The sequence below is a fragment of the Neltuma alba genome, unplaced genomic scaffold, assembly GCF_004799145.2.
Source record: "Neltuma alba isolate B1F8T4 unplaced genomic scaffold, ASM479914v2 tig00012445_pilon, whole genome shotgun sequence".
Taxonomy (NCBI): Eukaryota; Viridiplantae; Streptophyta; class Magnoliopsida; order Fabales; family Fabaceae; genus Neltuma; species Neltuma alba.
This window is the reverse complement of record NW_021636925.1, coordinates 193-18255: the sequence shown is the minus strand read 5'-3', so window position 1 is coordinate 18255 and position 18063 is coordinate 193. Positions and strand designations below refer to the sequence as shown.

General features: G+C 33.2%; 2 protein-coding genes across 3 annotated transcripts; one reads left to right on the top strand and one right to left on the bottom strand.

Moving 5' to 3' along the window:
- Positions 1-236: 236 nt before the first annotated feature.
- Positions 237-3989, bottom strand: LOC114727086 (MADS-box protein JOINTLESS-like). Of its 2 annotated transcripts, XM_028913818.1 has the most exons (10): positions 3912-3989; positions 3730-3833; positions 3350-3552; positions 1462-1540; positions 1293-1357; positions 1112-1211; positions 977-1018; positions 852-893; positions 627-757; positions 237-492 (listed from the first exon to the last, which is right to left on the bottom strand). In XM_028913818.1, exons 3-10 carry the CDS (start codon positions 3529-3531, stop codon positions 474-476), a joined length of 660 nt encoding a protein of 219 aa, XP_028769651.1. In that variant the 5' UTR covers positions 3532-3552; positions 3730-3833; positions 3912-3989; the 3' UTR covers positions 237-473. The 2 variants fall into 2 exon arrangements, with proteins under 2 accessions (XP_028769651.1, XP_028769650.1); XM_028913817.1 differs by having other exon boundaries at positions 3730-3934.
- An 8809-nt stretch (positions 3990-12798) lies between these two features.
- On the top strand, positions 12799-17235 carry LOC114727089 (kinesin-like protein KIN-14B). Its single transcript, XM_028913819.1, has 7 exons — positions 12799-13020; positions 14593-14716; positions 14953-15039; positions 16396-16566; positions 16653-16759; positions 16993-17124; positions 17197-17235. Exons 1-7 carry the CDS (start codon positions 12799-12801, stop codon positions 17233-17235), a joined length of 882 nt encoding a protein of 293 aa, XP_028769652.1.
- The last annotated feature ends 828 nt before the right edge of the window (positions 17236-18063 follow it).

Sequence of the window (18063 nt, the reverse complement as noted above, 5' to 3'; positions counted from 1 at the left end):
TCATCATATTATAATCATGAATTTCAGTAAAAAGCACCTCAACATGTCTCGATATTGTTATGAAGCCATTTTTCTTCTTTCTCTTCTTCTATATTATCCACCAAATTTTAAAGTCATCAATTTGTCTAACTTTCTGTTTGTTTTTTGCTCAACATAAAGCAATCTAATTGGTCCACGTAATTTTTTGATTATATTCATTCCTCTAAAACTTGCACCGATCCAAATCCAGGTGATATGCGAAGTTATAAACAATTCCTTTACATGACCCACGCCATGCGCCGGCTACTTGTCACAAAATACCAGACATTTGCTCAATCCATACCCTCTCGACTTGTCATATTGTACTATTATAGGTTAGCAGTTAGCAGAGATAGAATCTTAGGATAGCACAGGTTCAAATGCAATTTAATTAAGGGAATGGAACTACTTTATCCTTCCTTTTTCTCTACGCTTTCCAACCCTGGAAATCTCCTTCAACCAGAATATGGTAGCCTGCAAGTAAGAGATCGACAATTCAATTCAAGAAAAAAAGGTGGTTATCTCGGATTGAGTATATACATATGCCTGACTACTGAACTTCTGCCCAGAAAGAAGATTTAAATGGTTTAGTACTTAACAGAACTCACCCCAATCTGAGGGACGTGTCTGAGTTGACATCATATTCTTGAGGATGCCCAGTGCAGCAGCAAATATTATCGACAGACTCAGATGACTGACCTTCCACAACACAACATTCCTCACTTGGCATTTCTGTCACCTTCGGTCCCAACAACAAATATACAAGGATTTTCTATTAGCAATTGCAGCAAACAGATGATAGGCATACAAATTGAACAAAGATCAATTCCTACCTGACGTTTTAAACGCTCATTCTCTTCCATTAATTGCATTCCCTGGTGGTCCGATAAGATTTTAGTTGACGGGAAAAAGTGATGCCAATAAAATGTATAAAGTGTCCTGAGTTCTAGTCTCTAACCTTTCTTTCGAGATCAATGATCTCATCCATCATCATCAGTGACTGAAATTAAGCATTAAAATTTTAATTAGAGGGAATATCAAAGACGGCACGAAGCCAATGATTCTATAGAACAGCAATGTATGTTCAACAGACCTTCGTTTCAGTTACACGGGTCAACCCAGCTTCAAGAGAGGTCTCAAGTTGCTGTAATTCCTCAATATTCAAACCTTGAAGATCCTCTCCTCTCATTTGCCTGTATATAATTTTTTCAATAGAAAAGGTTCCTCCCAATCATGACCAAAAAAATCATTCACGAAATTGAGGGAATAAATACCGTAGCTGACGGCTCTTCTCGGTAATCTCCTTGCTCAAACTCGAGTAGTTGCTGTCCTCAACTAGCTACAATGAAGGTTATATTATACATCTTTTAAATAATTAACTTCAACCAAATTTTTCCATGACAAATTTAGATTTACGATACATAAAAAACAGTATTCACTGACCTGCAACTCAAGAGACGGTTGGTCCAGCTTCGAGAGGTTTTTTGAGTGCAAATGACGCCTTTCCAGTATTTTTTTCATGCTTCAGGAAGCAAAGCGTCAAAAGATTAAGAATAAGAATCACAAACACACAATCAACCCTTGAAAGATTACTGAAAAATTCGCAGATGCCATGATAAACCAACATAAGGAATTTTCTGAGCCACAAACTCCAAGTTCATAGATAATGAAATTGAGCAATGCACGTTAGAGGACTTCTTATAGCCAAAAAAGATTAGGAACGGCAGGCTCTGAAAACAACTTAAATTAAGATCACAGACGTCTGATTTTTAAATTTACATCGAATCACTTTTGAACGACAAATATGGCACAGGTTCGTTTTACGCGAGCCTGCTTTGTCACTGATCAGTGATGAAGAAATTTTGATCAGTTATTACCGTGATGAATCGTGCTCATTCAGATTGGATGAAAACACTAATTAGAATTTAGAAATAATAACTATAATCATCAATTTCATAGCTAGTACAAAAGTCAGTGCCGTTTGTATTTTGCGATAATATACATTTCTCACTCGGAATATATGCGCATGCTTAAAATAGAAGTAATGACCTCCTATAAAAACGTTAAACTACCGGACAAAATTATAAATGGTACTCTTACGATTCTTAATATAGAATTTAATTGTTAAGTTAGTTTTGATCCTAAATATAAGACTTATTTCTCATATTTATCAATTTTCTCTGAATTACCCCTACAAATATTTCCTTAACTAAGTAGAAGAAGAAGAAGAGATATTAAGAAAGATGATTATGGTATTTTAAAAAAAATGAGTCGCATTTCCTATAATTAATTAACTTACCTAACTTCATTAATCTAATCAAATTAGTTAAATGAGTCTTATATTAAGAACCAGAAGATTACCAAATATTCAATACTTCAATAATCATTAACATATCTGTCATTACATAAAATTAAAGCCTTCCACTACTACATATAAATCGTAACAGACGTTCTCACTAATACTTGGGAAGTACGCGATCTTATTAAAATAAAAAATAAAAAAGAAAAGAAAAAACTTCACTTCATGCTATTGCTAGCAAATAAACAGTGTCAAAAATAAATCACAATATATGGTCAGCCAAAAAATTATCGCATGATAGGCCTGGAGGACTTAGACTTACTAGGCCTGTTTTGCACGCCGTGCACAGTCGTCTCTATATAGCACGGGGGAAAGATGCATCCATCTGACCTAATTTTAAGTGCATTCACTCAAAAAAGAAAAATTTAAAGTGCATATTTTTTTGTGTTTTTACAGTATATCTAACACTCCCATCTTACATCTTATATTTTTAGCAGATTAAGCACTCTAATCTTATCTTATTTTTAGAGGGCATTGGATGCATCGTATACTATATATTGACTCATGTTTAAATTTTAGAAATTAAAATAATACCCACATTTTGCACCGAAAAGAAGTCGTCACTACTACCCCTATGCTGTCTTTTGCATTTTCATCGTCTATTTCGATCAACAGTAAACTAGCAGCAATGAGTAAGAGATCTTAAAAAAAAAAAAAAAAAGAACTCACAGATGACTTTTTCTAACTTTCTTCGGGTTTACACAACAAAGAGTGAATATAAAAATCGAAGCTTCAAGAACGCAGACGACATTACTATCTTCCTGATCTGGACGCTAAAAGGAAATAAAGTAGAGAATCGAGAGTCTGCTTCTCGCACTGTTTATTAATTATGACTATGATTATGATATTTCCTGCAGACCGTTTGGATATTTATATATTTAGCATTAAAGACGCCTTTCAGTCAACTCGTGAAACCCTCGGTTCAGTGATAATTTTGCCAGAAAGATGGAGATGTGATGAAGAGAGAGAAACCTTGAACTAGAGTAGTGAAAGAGCTTGCCGGTGGAGGAGAAGATCACAACAGCAACATCTGCATCGCAGAGAACTGAGAGCTCCTCAGCTTTCTTGAAAAGTCCTCTGCGTCGCTTCGAGAACGTCACCTGCCTCGCCGTGGCGTTGTCGATCTTCCTAATCTGAATTTTCTCCCTCGCCATAGTCTTCTTCTTCACCTTGTTCTTATTTGGGGGGAAAAAGCGAAAACATAGAACATTATCATTCCAAGTACGGGAGTCACTATCAAGGTCATATAATTAGAATTCGATTCTCAATCCGATCAGGAGAGAAAAAAAAAACAAAAGAATTTGGCCGAGTTTTAACACACAATAAACCAGCATGCAATTAAAGAAGGTCACCTGAAAAGACAAAGAAAACAAAAAAGTCAGTGAAGCGAAGGAAGGTTGGATGACTGTTGGTGGAACTTCTGGTGTATTTGAGCAAACGCAAAAGCCTGGGGTGCCTGATACCAGAGCGACTTGTTATGGGAAAAGATATGCAGGCATTAAGCTAAATTTAGGCTACAGTCTCATCGGTAAACCTAGTCACTGAAAAAGTCGTCTCGTTATAGATTCAGATGCAGACAGCTAGAAAATTCTTGAACAACGGAAAATTTTAGATGCAGTAAAAGGCGGCGAAAATGGTATTGAACTGTGAGATGGAGCCCATGAAAGCGTTGCTCGCTAGATCACGGGAAGGAGACGGTGGTGGCTTTGGTTAGAGGTGCCGTTTGGTTGTGCAGGAGCGTTTGTGGTGCGCTGCGTAACAGAAACTCGCCAATGGAGGCGTGTGCAAAAGAAGAGGCCTTTAATGATCAAGCGAAGGAGTGTCCTGGATATATTTTTAATATAGGATTCAATTCTTAAGTTGATTTTAATTCTAAATATAAAATTTATTTATTATATTTATTAATTTTTTTAAAATTATTTCTATGGATACTTCCTCAACTATAATTAAGTGGAAGAGGGAGATAGAGTATTAAGAAAGATGATTATGGTGTTTTAGGAAAAATGTGTCACTTTTTTTTATAATTAACTACTTAATCTAATCAAATTAATTAAATGAGTCTTATGTTAAAGATCGGAAGAATACGTGAAAAGAAAACAAACAAGAACATGTAATAAATATCAAGGAGAATTTTATAACTAATTTTTTAATCATGATTAATAAAATATAAGATAAATATGTTAAATAATTTTTATCTTAATTTACATAACACGTGCTTATGGATTTTTTTGAAAGCCATCCAAACAGAAGAATATCTTACACATACATTGAATATAGTTGCATGTGAGGAGGATAGCTTACACACTATGAAAGTTAAATTGCACCCTCCATGTTTTGAAAATAATGAAAAATCATTTGCACATAATCTTGCATGTTATGGAAGTTAAACTGCGCACTCCGTGTTTTGAATATAACAAAAGATTATCTACACATATACTGAATTTAATTGCATATGGGGCAGACATCTTGTATGTTATAGAAATTCGATTACATCTAATGTATGTTGCACATAATGAAATATCAATTATATTTATGGGGAGTTGACTTGCACGTAAGGAAAATGCAATTCTACCTAATATATAGGCACATAATGGAAAATTTAGTTGTACTTAAAGATGATATATTGCACATTATTGAAGTTTAGTTTTTTTTTTTTTACCTGTATCATTGGAGTTCAGTTACACCTTAGGTAAGTGTATTTAATGAAAAATTAATTGCATCTACATGAAATTTAATTGCATTTGGGGATGATATATTGCACATTATTATAGTTTAATTGCACCTAACGTAAGTGTACTTAATTGAAATATCAATTGCACTTACACAAAATTTAATTGTATTCAGGGATGATATGTTACACGTTACTAGAATTTAGTTGTATTAAAGGTTAATTGCTTATTAGAATTTAGCTGTATTAAAGATTAATTACACCTACACAGAATTTAGTTACATATAGAGATGATACATTGCATGCTACTGGAGTGTCGCCGTGTGGGTGTGTACCCCTCAAATTGTCTTGCCCTGATTTTTCTTGTTGATTTCCTTTTTTAAAAAAAAAGGAAAAAGTTTTAGTGAGGATGATATGGTAATTTCATCTGGAATTTTTTATTTATATTTAAGGACTTCAAGCTCTCTGACATTTTTTCAGGGACTTATTCTCAGATAAATTTTAAATGGGTATTTTTTAGAGAAAATTGTAAAAAAAAGAGATTGGAATTGCAAAAACATAGATAGAGATCTTTGATAACTCCACTTTGAGTTTTGACAATTTCAAGGTATATTATTCTTGTCAAAATCCAGAATGAAGTTATGAAAGGTTTCTATTTGCGTTTTTATAATTCTAAAGTTTTTTTTTGTAATTTATCCTATTTTTTATCCAATTTTCCCAAACTTTTATTATTTTAGAATAAATTTAATAACTAAATTTTGTGTGAAAAGCTAACAAGTGACTGTGGAGCCGAGAGAATAGCAAGTTAATGAATCATGAATGTACCTGTCAATAAATACATATATTTATGAGAAGGAAACAGTGACTTTGGTTTCACTGCACAACAAAGACGAATGCCCAGAAGGGTGTGAGCCTGTGAGGGACTGTGGCGATTTGACGTGGGAGAGAATACCCAATCGGGGGTTCATAGGTTAAAGAAAAGCCGATAGGTCACATCGGACGTAACAGTGTTGTGGTAGTAAGTAAATATAGAGAGTTAGGCACAATTGTGGGGGGCTTCCCTGCAACGATGAGCCCAATCAACCTCGCCTTGCCCTGCGCAGTGACTGTGAGAGTGACTCTACTTTCTCGCTTCCCCATGTGTGGTAATTATAGTGTGGGTGTGGGGGAGTGTGTCAGAACCTGTAGGCCTGGGACGTGATAAAAGAGGAAAGTACCATTTAGGAAGTAGAGGGCATCCTTTTACGGTTCGCTCCTGATCCGTCTATTTGGTTAGGCCTGGACTTCTTTTCCTCTCTGGTCACCACGCTCTTCCGGAATGCGAGGGCCCCTTGTCTTGTCTTCTTACAATTGTAAATGTTAGCTAAACGCCTAAACATGTAAAATTTGGCGCTTGTCTAACCATGTTTCTTTAGGATCTGTTTGGCTCGATAAGATAAAAAGAAGAGGAAGAATTTTAATACTCCTCCGATTCTTAATGTAAGACCCATTTAATTAATTTGATTAGATTAAAAAAGTTAGGTAAGTTAGTTAATTATAAGAAAAGTTACACATTTTTTCTAAAACACCATAATCATCTTTTTTAATACTTCCTCTCCATTTTTTATTTGATTATGGTTGATGGAGTATCTATAGGGGTAATTTAGAGAAAATTGATAAATATGATAAATAGGTCTTATATTTATGACCAAAACCAACTCAAGAATTGGGTCCTATATTAAGGACTGGAGGAGTAGAAAAAAGGGAAGAAAAGAGAGTAGAAAGATTTTAATATTACTTTATTTGAATTTATAAAAAGAAAAAAGAGATGAGGAGTTTTAATATTACCTTGTTTGATTTATGAGGAGAGGGGAGAGAAAAATATTTTAACACAAACAATTTCACCCTTATTTTATTTAAGATATAGGCATAATAATCATTATATGACAAAATATGAACATAATAACTACAATATGATAAAATATTACCCTTTCCTTATAAATTCTTCCACTTTTGGAAGGGAGGTTAAAGAGGGGAGGGGAGGGAAAATTTTAAAATTTGTGTGTTACCAAACAAAAAATGATTAAAATCCCTCTCATCTTCTTCAAATCCCTCGTACCAAACACACCTTAGGGGATACGGACCAAACTAATACGAGGATTGAGGCTTATAAATATTTTCATGGAAATAACTCTCATATGATCTCGAAGGATATTAGACATAAAATTTGTTTGGGATAATGTCTAAAAGTACTTATGTTTTTATATAAATCAAAATAAAACTCTATTTATATATTTAGTTCATATTTATAAATTATAATTAAAAAAACTACTTATATATGTACTATTTTAACCTGATCCATAGTCCTGTTTCGCATAGCAGTGACAATTAAATCCTTTAAAATATAGAGGCTATGTTTGGATCTCCGCTAGAGATTAAAAAAAAACATATGAAAAAGTGTGCAACTGACTTTTATGGCTTATTGTGGCTCAGAAGATTATTTGAATATAGCTTCTTTACTAGCTGGTTTATGGATAAAAAATAACTTTTCTAACTGATTTATGAAAAAATTATATAAAGCTTATGATCTAATAGTTATGTGATTTCATTTACTTTAATTAAAGACCAAATAAATTTTAATTTATATTTATGTTTGTCTATTATGTATATTTAATTAATTATCTACAATGTGTTTTCAAATTTTTTCCCGTAACAACTATTTTTATTTTACAATTTCAAAAATAAACTATTTATATTTTATCATAATAATTTTACGTATTTTTTTAAAATTATTATCACATTAAAAACATAAAATTTCAAACACTATTATTCAGTAAAGTCCATGTTCTTTTTAGTTGTTTTACAGCTAAACAACTTTTCTATTAATCATCCAAGCAACTTTTAATTTTTTCAATTGACTTTTTATAAACATCTATCCAAACATAAATCATATTACACTAACTGACTTTTACTCTAACTTCAGTTACAAAAATTAGTTGGACTAAAAGTCAGTTTTGACCAATGCTAATTCAAACACACCCAAAACATTTGTCTATATCACCGTTTAAAGACCCAAACACGTCTAGGAATTTGTGAAATGAAGGGTTAAAACTCATTTGTGATTTTTTGTTTATTTGGATCAGCGTTATTAAAAAAGCTCATAACTGACTTATCACTCGACAAAGGCTATGTTTGGATTGTAGTTGGAGAAGCCCAAAACACATGAGGAAGTGTGAAACTGAGGTTAGAGGCTTATTGTGACTCAAAAGATTGTTTAGATAGGGCTTCTTTTCTAACTGACTTATAGGAAAAATTAACTTTTCTAATTGACTTATCCAACACGATCTGGATCAACTTTTCTAACTGACTTATGAAAAAATCATGCAAAGCTTATGATCTAATTAGTTATGTGATTTCATTTATTTTTATTAGAGACCAAATGAATTTTAATTTATATTCATGTTTGTCCATTATGTGTATTTCGTTAATTATTTACAATGTGTCTTCAAATTTTTCTCTGTAACAAATATTTTTATTTTATAATCTTACAAATAAACTATTTATATTTTATCATAATAATTTTACGTATTTTTTAAAACTATTATCACATTAAAAACATAAAATTTCAAACACTACTATTCAATAAAGTCCATACATTTTCCAGTCATTTTACAACTAAATTAACTTTTCTATTAATCATCTAAACAACTTTTAACTTTTTCACCTGACTTTTTATAAGCATCTATCCAAATATAAATTGCATTACACTAACTGACTTTTACTCTAATTTTAGTTATAAAAATCAGTTAGATTAGAACTCAATTTTACCCAACACCAATTCAAACATACCCAAAACCAACGTTATTTTTTGCTCCTTTTCCCACGTTAGCACCGCATCCAGCGTTAAGGCTTTTCACATGCCCATCTTCTCTTTCACACGCATCATTTCTTCCCTCCTCATGAATAATGAAGTCCATGTTAATATTTTTATTTCATTTTTAGTCACTATTATTTTAATAACTAATAGTCTGTCCCCAAAAAAATTAAAACAATTCACTGATTAAAAATTATAATTTTTATTTTCATTCTGATTTTTATGTTTGACTCATCAAAATAAAAAAATATTAAAATTAGCTTTTTACTTAAAATATGACAAGTTATATTTTACAAATTTTTCAATAATACTCGGACTCCTTTTAAGCCATTCTCACAATTAATTTTAATATTTCTCTTAAAATTGTTACATTATATACATATAATATAAATATGTATTATTTAATATAATTCATATTCTTTTAAATCATTTTATATCTAAACTTATTTTTTCATTAATTATCCAAACAAGTTTTGACTTTTTTAATTAATTTTTTATAAACATCTATCCAAACATAAATCACATTAAAATAAAAATGAGTTAAAATTAAAGTCAATTTTACCGTAACCAATCCAAACATACTCAAAACTGGTTCTGGGCGTTGGACCGCATCAGCGGTCTCTGACTAGCTTCAGCTCACAATGAGGCATACCTCCCCGCCCCCGAGGGGGCCCCCAAAAAAAATGAGGGCATGGTAATATCTACAAACTACAGCCAGCATAAGTCAAATATTAAACATCGTGCAGTACCTTTCCCTATTTCAAGTCTTTGTAAATTCATTCAAACAAAGCTACAGTTACTTACAGGGCTGTCTGTTGACGGAAGATGAGTGGGAGGAGAAAGGAAAGACAAAGAATGCTCTTTTTTTTTTTTTTGTTTCCCAGTATAAACCTGAAACCCATGGATTATGCTGTGAATTGGCACGTGCAGCTTGTCTTTAGTCCCCCCTGGGGGGCCCGGGGGTGTCGGGCGGATCAATTGTGGCGAGGATAAGTAAGTACTACGTTTAATTATTCTTTCCGTTTTTTTGTTTGTTTGCTTGGAGTATTGTACCCTGCATTGCAAATACTGCATCCGTCTTCAAGCAACTTCACAAGGGGCACAGATCTAGTAAAAAAAACTAGTCTCTCGTAATATAATAAATTAAAGTTAAAATTCTTACTGAAAAAGTATTCATATTTAGTACTTAACAGTATCTTAAATAATATTGTTTCTTATAGGAAAATACTTATGTTTTAGAAAAAAAAAAAAAATTGGACAAGACGCTAATTGTATGCTTGATGAATGTACTCTTTAAGATGGTGCGGAAAGAAGAGCACCGTTGGATCCGGGACGTTAAGCTTCTCCCAGACTGAAGAATGGAGACGAAGCTTATAAAATATTGCTGAGCTAGCTAGCATGGAATACGCATGAGAGGCCGAAGGCTTTCCAGATCCGTTAGCCGCCCAGACAAGCTTGTCTTTACGTGTACCAGGCAAACACACAAGAGGGGGTTTCTAAATTGCATTTAACAGTCTAAAATAATTTTTTTAGTAACATTCATTATCTTGATTTAATTTCCGGTTCATTCGATACTGTAAATTATTAATTTTTTTAGCAGAACTCATAATTGTAAAGCATTTTTCTGGTAATTTTTAATATATTCAGCATCTTAAAATATTTCTGTGGTAGGATTCCTTAGTCTAAGTTTAGCATACTCATTGTTGTTGAGAAAAGTATCTTGCAATACTGAATTAATCATTAGTTTAGGCTATTAGGAAGTGTTGGGATGGAAGTCAAATTATGACTTTAAACATAATTTTAGATATACTCAAGTCAAGTAAGTATGTGATAAGAGTTTTATCTTGATTTGCATGAGAGTGCTTTTAAAAAGTATTTTTGAGAGAAACTAAACACCCATTAAGTATTAGGACAAAAATACTACTTCCGATCCTTAATATAAAAGCTAATTGACTAATTTAAGTAGATTAAAAAAATTAGTTAAGTTAGTTATTTGTAATAAATAGGTATTGTCTTTCCTAAAATATTCTTACTAATTAAATATCTTGGTTATAACTACTATTATTACATAAACTATTTTAAAAAATAAATAAAGATAAAAATAAAATAAAAGTTAAGTGAGTTTTTATAAGAGATGAGGTAGTACTTCAAAGTGGTATATCTTATCCCTTTGTAAAGCCCAAAAGCGGCTAAGAGCTTGCAAACACCCAACATGGACCAGAGTTAGAGGCCGAAACTAGGAATCAGATATTGGATCTAGCAACGTGGTCTCCATCTTTCCTCTGTAAAAAGCTCCACACTCTTGTACCAAAAAAAAAAAAAGCTCCACACTCCACGGAACCCCCGGGGGGGGGAATGCAAAAAAGGAAGCAAAAGCCCCGGTATCATAACGAAGATACAACTATTGAAGAAGCAGGTTGCATGGATTACTCGTCGACCAGAGCTGGGAAATTAGCTGGCTTTGCCTGGTTATGCGCTTGCACACGTTACTCATTACATACCAAACAAATGTAAATCCGAATACTTAGAAACACAAACCAGCAATTACTGCTCTAATGTCCTCTCATTAGTACACAATTACAGCAAAACAACACATCCGAAATTACTAAGCACATACGTACGTCACTGTTCAATAATAATGGAATGACTAAACGTGAACCTGAAGAAAATGGGATGGAAAAGCTGGGAACCTACTCGAGAATGTTCTCATCTTTGGTTCAGTATGTCTCTTCCTCACAGGGCTCTGACATGATTTACTAAATATATTTATTATTATTATTATTGTTGTTGTTGCAATTTATGAATATGATTTTTGATCATGATACGTTCAGAACAAAATTGAACTTGAAGCTTGAGCCGGTAACGGAACTCTCCAGGCCACACGCTGGCGTGGCGCCCTTTCTGCCTTATCTTGGAGCTCCACCTCCAATCCAAAAGCAACACAAAATCCTTCACAAATTCCCGAGAACGAAGTGTGAACGAATAACAAGCGCACATTAATTTGTGACCCACAAAGGCCCAAGAGTGTCCCATTTAAAAACGACACCGTACATACGACTCTGCTTACAAACCTAACGGCGAAGGAATATTTCCATTTAAATTTTAACATGTAAGATGAATTAATCCGAACTAGTTTTGGTACAAGTTTATTAGATCTGGACTGTTTATATCTTATTTAAATGGTTCAGATTTAAAATCTTTAATTGATTATTTTTAAACAGAAAAGACTTTTTTTAAAAAAATAATAATTAAAAGATTATCTCTATTTTATATTCTATACATATTAAAATAATTACTTTGAACAAATAAAAATAAAAAAAATCAAATTCAGGCTATTCAAATAAAATATGAACAATTAAAATCTAATAAGTTTAAGATATTTATTAAAGTAACGAGCAGTGAAACTAGTTCAGAATTAATCAATTATATATTGCCAAAAAAAAAAAGAGAATTAAATCTGCAGAAAGATGTGCTGTCTTGGTTTCAGATAATATGCAAAGAACCCGTGAAGTTAATAATTACTGTATTAATCAATAGTTAATAATTAATTAACCAATTTGAATGAAATATTATGTTTTTACTTTATCAGTTTTATACTTTTATTTGCCAACCTTTTACCTTATGAGTTTTAAAATACAATTTTGAAACAAATATATAAAAATTTGTCAAACGTTTATGGCGCAAAAAGGTGAAGGACATCACTAGTCTAGTCCCAGTGATGACAATAATGACAAAAATAAAGCTCTTGAATTGAGCCTATTCTTTTCCTTTTTTTACTTGAATTTGTTTGATGTTTGAGCTTTTTGTTTTTGGGACGAAATTTAATGTTCTGGATTGCATTCTCAAGTTTCAAATTTTAGAGGAAATCCAAGCACAGATTGAGGGCTTTGCAGCCAATCAATGGCGGAACAGAAGAACAAATGGAACTGGGAGGTGAGTGGGTTCGACCCATGGAAGTCTCCGACTTCGTCTTCCTCTTCTTCATTTGAGCAACACGATCAGAAGCCCCCTGCACCATTGGTAAGGAGGTATTCCATCTCCACCTCCTCGGTTCTTCCGCACTCAGAGATGTCCAAACACTCCATGGCCTCCAAGCTTCACCGATTGGGGGACAAAGTTAAGGTAATGGGTTCTCATTCCATCTTTGCTGCGTCTCCTCCTCCTCCTCTTCCAACCTGCTGGATGAATTTTGGCTTTCAGCTTTTTCTTGTGAGAGTCTTAGCGTCTACTCTATGTTAGCGTTGTTAATGGCAATGTATGTATTCTTGAGAAGGGGTGCTTATCAGTGACGATGACGAGGAGAGCATCGTTTTAAGTGCATGTCTTGAAGTTCCAGAGTCTAACCCCGTCTTGGCTAATGTCAATAGAACGTCGCGGAATTTGGACAGTATACTCTGAACTAGGTTAGGACATAAAGTCACCTTTCATTCTGTCCACTGTGGTGCGGTTAATATCTGGTTCCCCGCGTAAGACATTATATTGAGAAAGTACTTTGCATAATTCTGGAAAGTCGCCGCTTCCAGTTTTAAGCTATAATTTTGCTAGCTGGACAGCAGGATTTAGAGGGGCAGAATGTGCCTCTTTTTATGTACAGAAGACTGTAAGAAAAGAAGGTTTTCACCGCCTTCAATCCCGAATCCTTATTTGAACTGTTATTGGAGCATGTGGATTCAATTTTAGATGCTATCTTCTATCAGCAATTGCTTGAGATATCAGATTCAGCTAACATTTGTTGAGACTCCAGTACGGAAAACCAATTGATTTCTTTTGCTACTATGCATAGCATGTTGCTTAAAATTTAAGGTGCATGTGACACTGTGACAGTGCTAATGAAGCTCATCTTTACATTTCACCAGCAATTTTCTATGTTCAATGGAAACGTAGGGAGCAGGTTTAGTAAGATCATCTGAGGCATGCTGAGGCTTTTTAGAGCTATATGCCATGTTATCCAAAACTCGTATGGTTGCTGGTCGATTGAAAAATCTTACTAAACGATCAGTTTGATTGTTGAAGATTTGGCGTCATTTATTCTATTGTTGAAATCAATTAAGTCACAAGCTCCCCATTGTGTTTGGTTGAACCTTATTTGATTGCTGGATGCGTGTTGTCATGGTTGTAATGTTTGATGGACTGTGATGATGAGAAGAACACATTGATGGTGGTCTCACAGTTTCAATGAAATGAATTTAGCCCCAGATATGTGTGGGTGGCTGTTAGATCAATGCAGTAATTGAGCAGAATGTTAGGAATGTACAACTTATGAGCAAACCAAGTGCTATTTTGGAGATTATGAAGGTGCATTATTGGCTTATTAAGATGAAATAATCTTCTACAAAGAGCGTGGATTATTGTCATTGTAAAGATTTGCCATATTAGTCTAAATTCTAATCACCAAATGTTAGAGACAGCATAAAGCTCTTTTTCTTACCAAATATTATTGTTTCCTGCATTTGTGGCTGATAAATATCATCTCAATATATTTTTAATTCATTCATATAATTGCAGTATATGGAACACTATTGGATCATCCAACCAAAAAAAAAACAAACCTGCATTGGATTCGAAAGTACATCGTTATGAGCAATTTTAATATGATTTTTTCAAAAGCATGTGGTTTACTAGTGGATCTTTTATGAACCATTAATTCTTAATTTAAGCACCTGTTTAAACAAATACATATGATATTTTGCACAGCTCGCTAGAGAAGACTACCAGCAGTTAAGGCAAGAGGCGAGTGAACTTCAAGAATACTCAAATGCAAAACTTGACCGCGTTACCCGATACCTTGGTGTTCTTGCAGACAAGACCCGCAAGTTGGGTATGAAACTAGTTTGTCGTGACATATAGTATACATGTGCTATGACTTTGCAACAATGAGAAATATAGCAGATTTTCGTTTGAGGTGTTTTTAGTTTCTTACAATTGCACAAATTAAATGTGCCTAGATTTGCCTGCGCTGGTTTTGTGGTTATTATTATTAGTGTAGTCATTTCACTGTTGGTTTTCTGTTATTAAATTTTTAATTTCTTTTGGTGCCACCTATATGAATGTTAGATCAAGCTGCCCTTGAAACTGAAACCAGAATTTTGCCAATTATCAACGAGAAGAGGAGATTGTTCAATGACTTGTTGACATCTAAAGGTAATTGTCCTTTATGTAATATTAATAGTTGATATTGATTAATGGTTGTTTCTATATCTACTTTTATTCAGAGATATTTGTGCACATCATATGATGTAAGTTTGGATCTACAATGGGAACTGGGGCACATATTGTGGAGATTGTATTAGTTCCTCTACTGTGAATTTGGAACTACCCCATTGCCAATTATTAGTCAAGAAGGATGTGGTTTAAAATTAGAAAACATCAGATAGACATCACTGCAACTATGGAGGAAGAGAAATTTACTTTATTTGTCTAAATCCATTGGTGTCTTGTATGCCCACACTAAATCTACTGCAAGTTTTATTACTAATCTCATCTGCCTCTTAATAATATTACTTATTTCTATTTTTGAACCTCTTACACTTGTAGTTGCGAGGTACCAAATCTTGGGAAATAAATATCGATTTTGTAGTATTTGCTTAAAAAGCCATGTCTAAAGCTAGTCTATTAAAATAGATGTTCTTAACTCTAACATTATAAAAGTAACTAGATACTTTCCCCTTGCAATGTACAGGATGGATAAGAACTTGAAAGTTTTGTTAAGATTGTATTTGTTTTCTTAACATTTAAGCAGTGCTGAAAATGGAGAACTAGATTAAAGAGTTGCATGGGGCCCAATTAAGTGTGTGGAGAAAGATTGAAAGAATAAAAAAATTATGCATGGAGCTTTGGAGGAGCTGTGCATTTCGTGACTTATAAATAGTTTGGTTTATATAGATTATATATTTTATGTTGATATTGATCTTTTTAATAATTTAACAAATTGTTTAAATATTCTTTTATATGGATGCACGGCAATTATAGTCATCAAATAGCATTGCTGCATCTGCCTCTGGATCACAGTATTTAAAACTTAAGGTAGCTGATCTTTTGACTTTTCTAAGTATATTCTGGTGCTAATGTTTTGCTGAGCTGATAACGTATGTCTAGCTGCCAAAACAAGTACTTATGTTACAAATAATAAAGAAATATTATCTATAAATATTTCAATTGGGATTTTTTTTTAATTATTGAGTCAATGTTTATTGGAATCTAGTCAGTTATTTATTTATTTTTATTATTTAATATCTGTTCTTATATTATAAATAAGGCGAAAACTAGTAGAGATAGGCAAAGTAGATTTTAAGATTCATTGTAATTTTGGGAGATTCTCCTTAGGCTTTACTAGCAGTATGAGTTTAAAACCCTTGCTCGTATTCTAATAGAAAATTTTCTTCCATCTTTATTAATTTATGATGTATTATGTTATATTCTGATTCCATATTTTACAAAAGATTTTTCTGCCTTCGTTCTTTCTACATATCTTGAATTTTGTCATACTATTATTTGCAGGAAACATCCGAGTATACTGCCGTGCAAGACCATTATTTGAAGATGAAGGTCCCTCAGTTGTTGAATTCCCAGATGAATATACTATTCGTGTAAACACTGGTGATGAATCATTGTCCAACTCCAAGAAAGATTTTGAATTTGATCGTGTCTATGGACCTCACGTTGGACAAGGTAACATGGTTTTGTTTTATGTAAGTACATTTGGGCAATCATATAATATTTTGCATGAATAACCCTTTTTATTTTTTTATTTGTAGCCGAATTGTTTAACGATGTTCAGCCACTGGTGCAGTCAGCTTTGGATGGATACAATGTCTCCATATTTGCATATGGGCAGACACATTCTGGAAAGACACACACTATGGTTGATTTTTCTTTCTTAAACTTTTAGCATGCACATGCATGCGTGTGCAAATCACCAGCCCTGCCTTTCAAGAGAAAGAAAGAGCTGAGTCGGGGTCTTAAATTTAATACTGATTTAATAATTCATATGCTTGTCCTGTGTGTGGACCCTTTTCTATATTTTCTTTTGCTTCTCAATTAAATGAATTTTTGGCCTAATGAATTGCTTCTTGGATGATCATTTGTCTTTCTTAGGAAGGACCAAGCTATGATCGAGGTTTATATGCTCGTTGTTTTGAAGAATTGTTTGATTTGGCCAATTCAGATTCAACTTCTACTTCTCAATACAAGTTCTCTGTTACAATTTTTGACCTTTATAATGAACAGGTTTATTTCTCTTGCCATGTACAATTTACATGGTCGTGTCTATGGTTTGATTTGCTGGTTTTTTGTTGTTAGGAAGATAGGGTTTTTAAGGTTCTTACTAAGCCCCTTTAATGTGGTTATGCAGACAAGGGATCTACTTTTGGAGTCGGGGAAAAGCATGCCCAAACTCTCTTTAGGATCACCACAATATTTGTGGAACTGGTGCAGGAAAAAGTTGAAAACCCTATTGACTTTTCTAGGGTTTTGAAAAATGCATTTCAGAAGCGAGGAAATGATTTATCGAAGATTAATGTCTCTCATTTGTATGGTTTAAATTCCACGTTAATGTTATGCATGTATTCTGCTGTGACCTTTTCCTTTTCACTGTTTTCTACTGTATGACAAACCTATAGCAACAGCACATTTTCACCCCCTAAAACAAATCTTTCATGGATTTTTTGTGCACTGCCTCTTAACTTCTTGACTATGGTTAGCTTAAAATGATCGGAGAGGTTATGCACAAAAGACTGTTGAAATTATTTACTTTTAGGATGTAACCTATTATGCTGGAGGGAATTTTAGAAATTTTCATTGCATGACTTGAAATACTGATGGGAAGCACAAAATTGGGAGGGAAAAAAAAAACATTGGTAATGAATGGTATGTGGTTTTAAAGCTTAAATGAAGACTGATTTTTCACTGGTTTGCGATAACATTTTTTCTGTAGTTATCGCTGATTTATTCTGTAAAAGAGATGACTTGTGATAATTCATAGTAATTAATTGTGAAGTTGATATCTGGATCCGTCTATTTATGTAACTAAATAATTTTCTGAGTGCTTTCACTAATTATGCTCTGTGGATTTCATGTGTTGCCTTACTAGGATTGTCACAATACATATATTTATGACCATTTGATCACTGGGGAAAGCTCATATAGCAAACTTTCTCTGGTTGACTT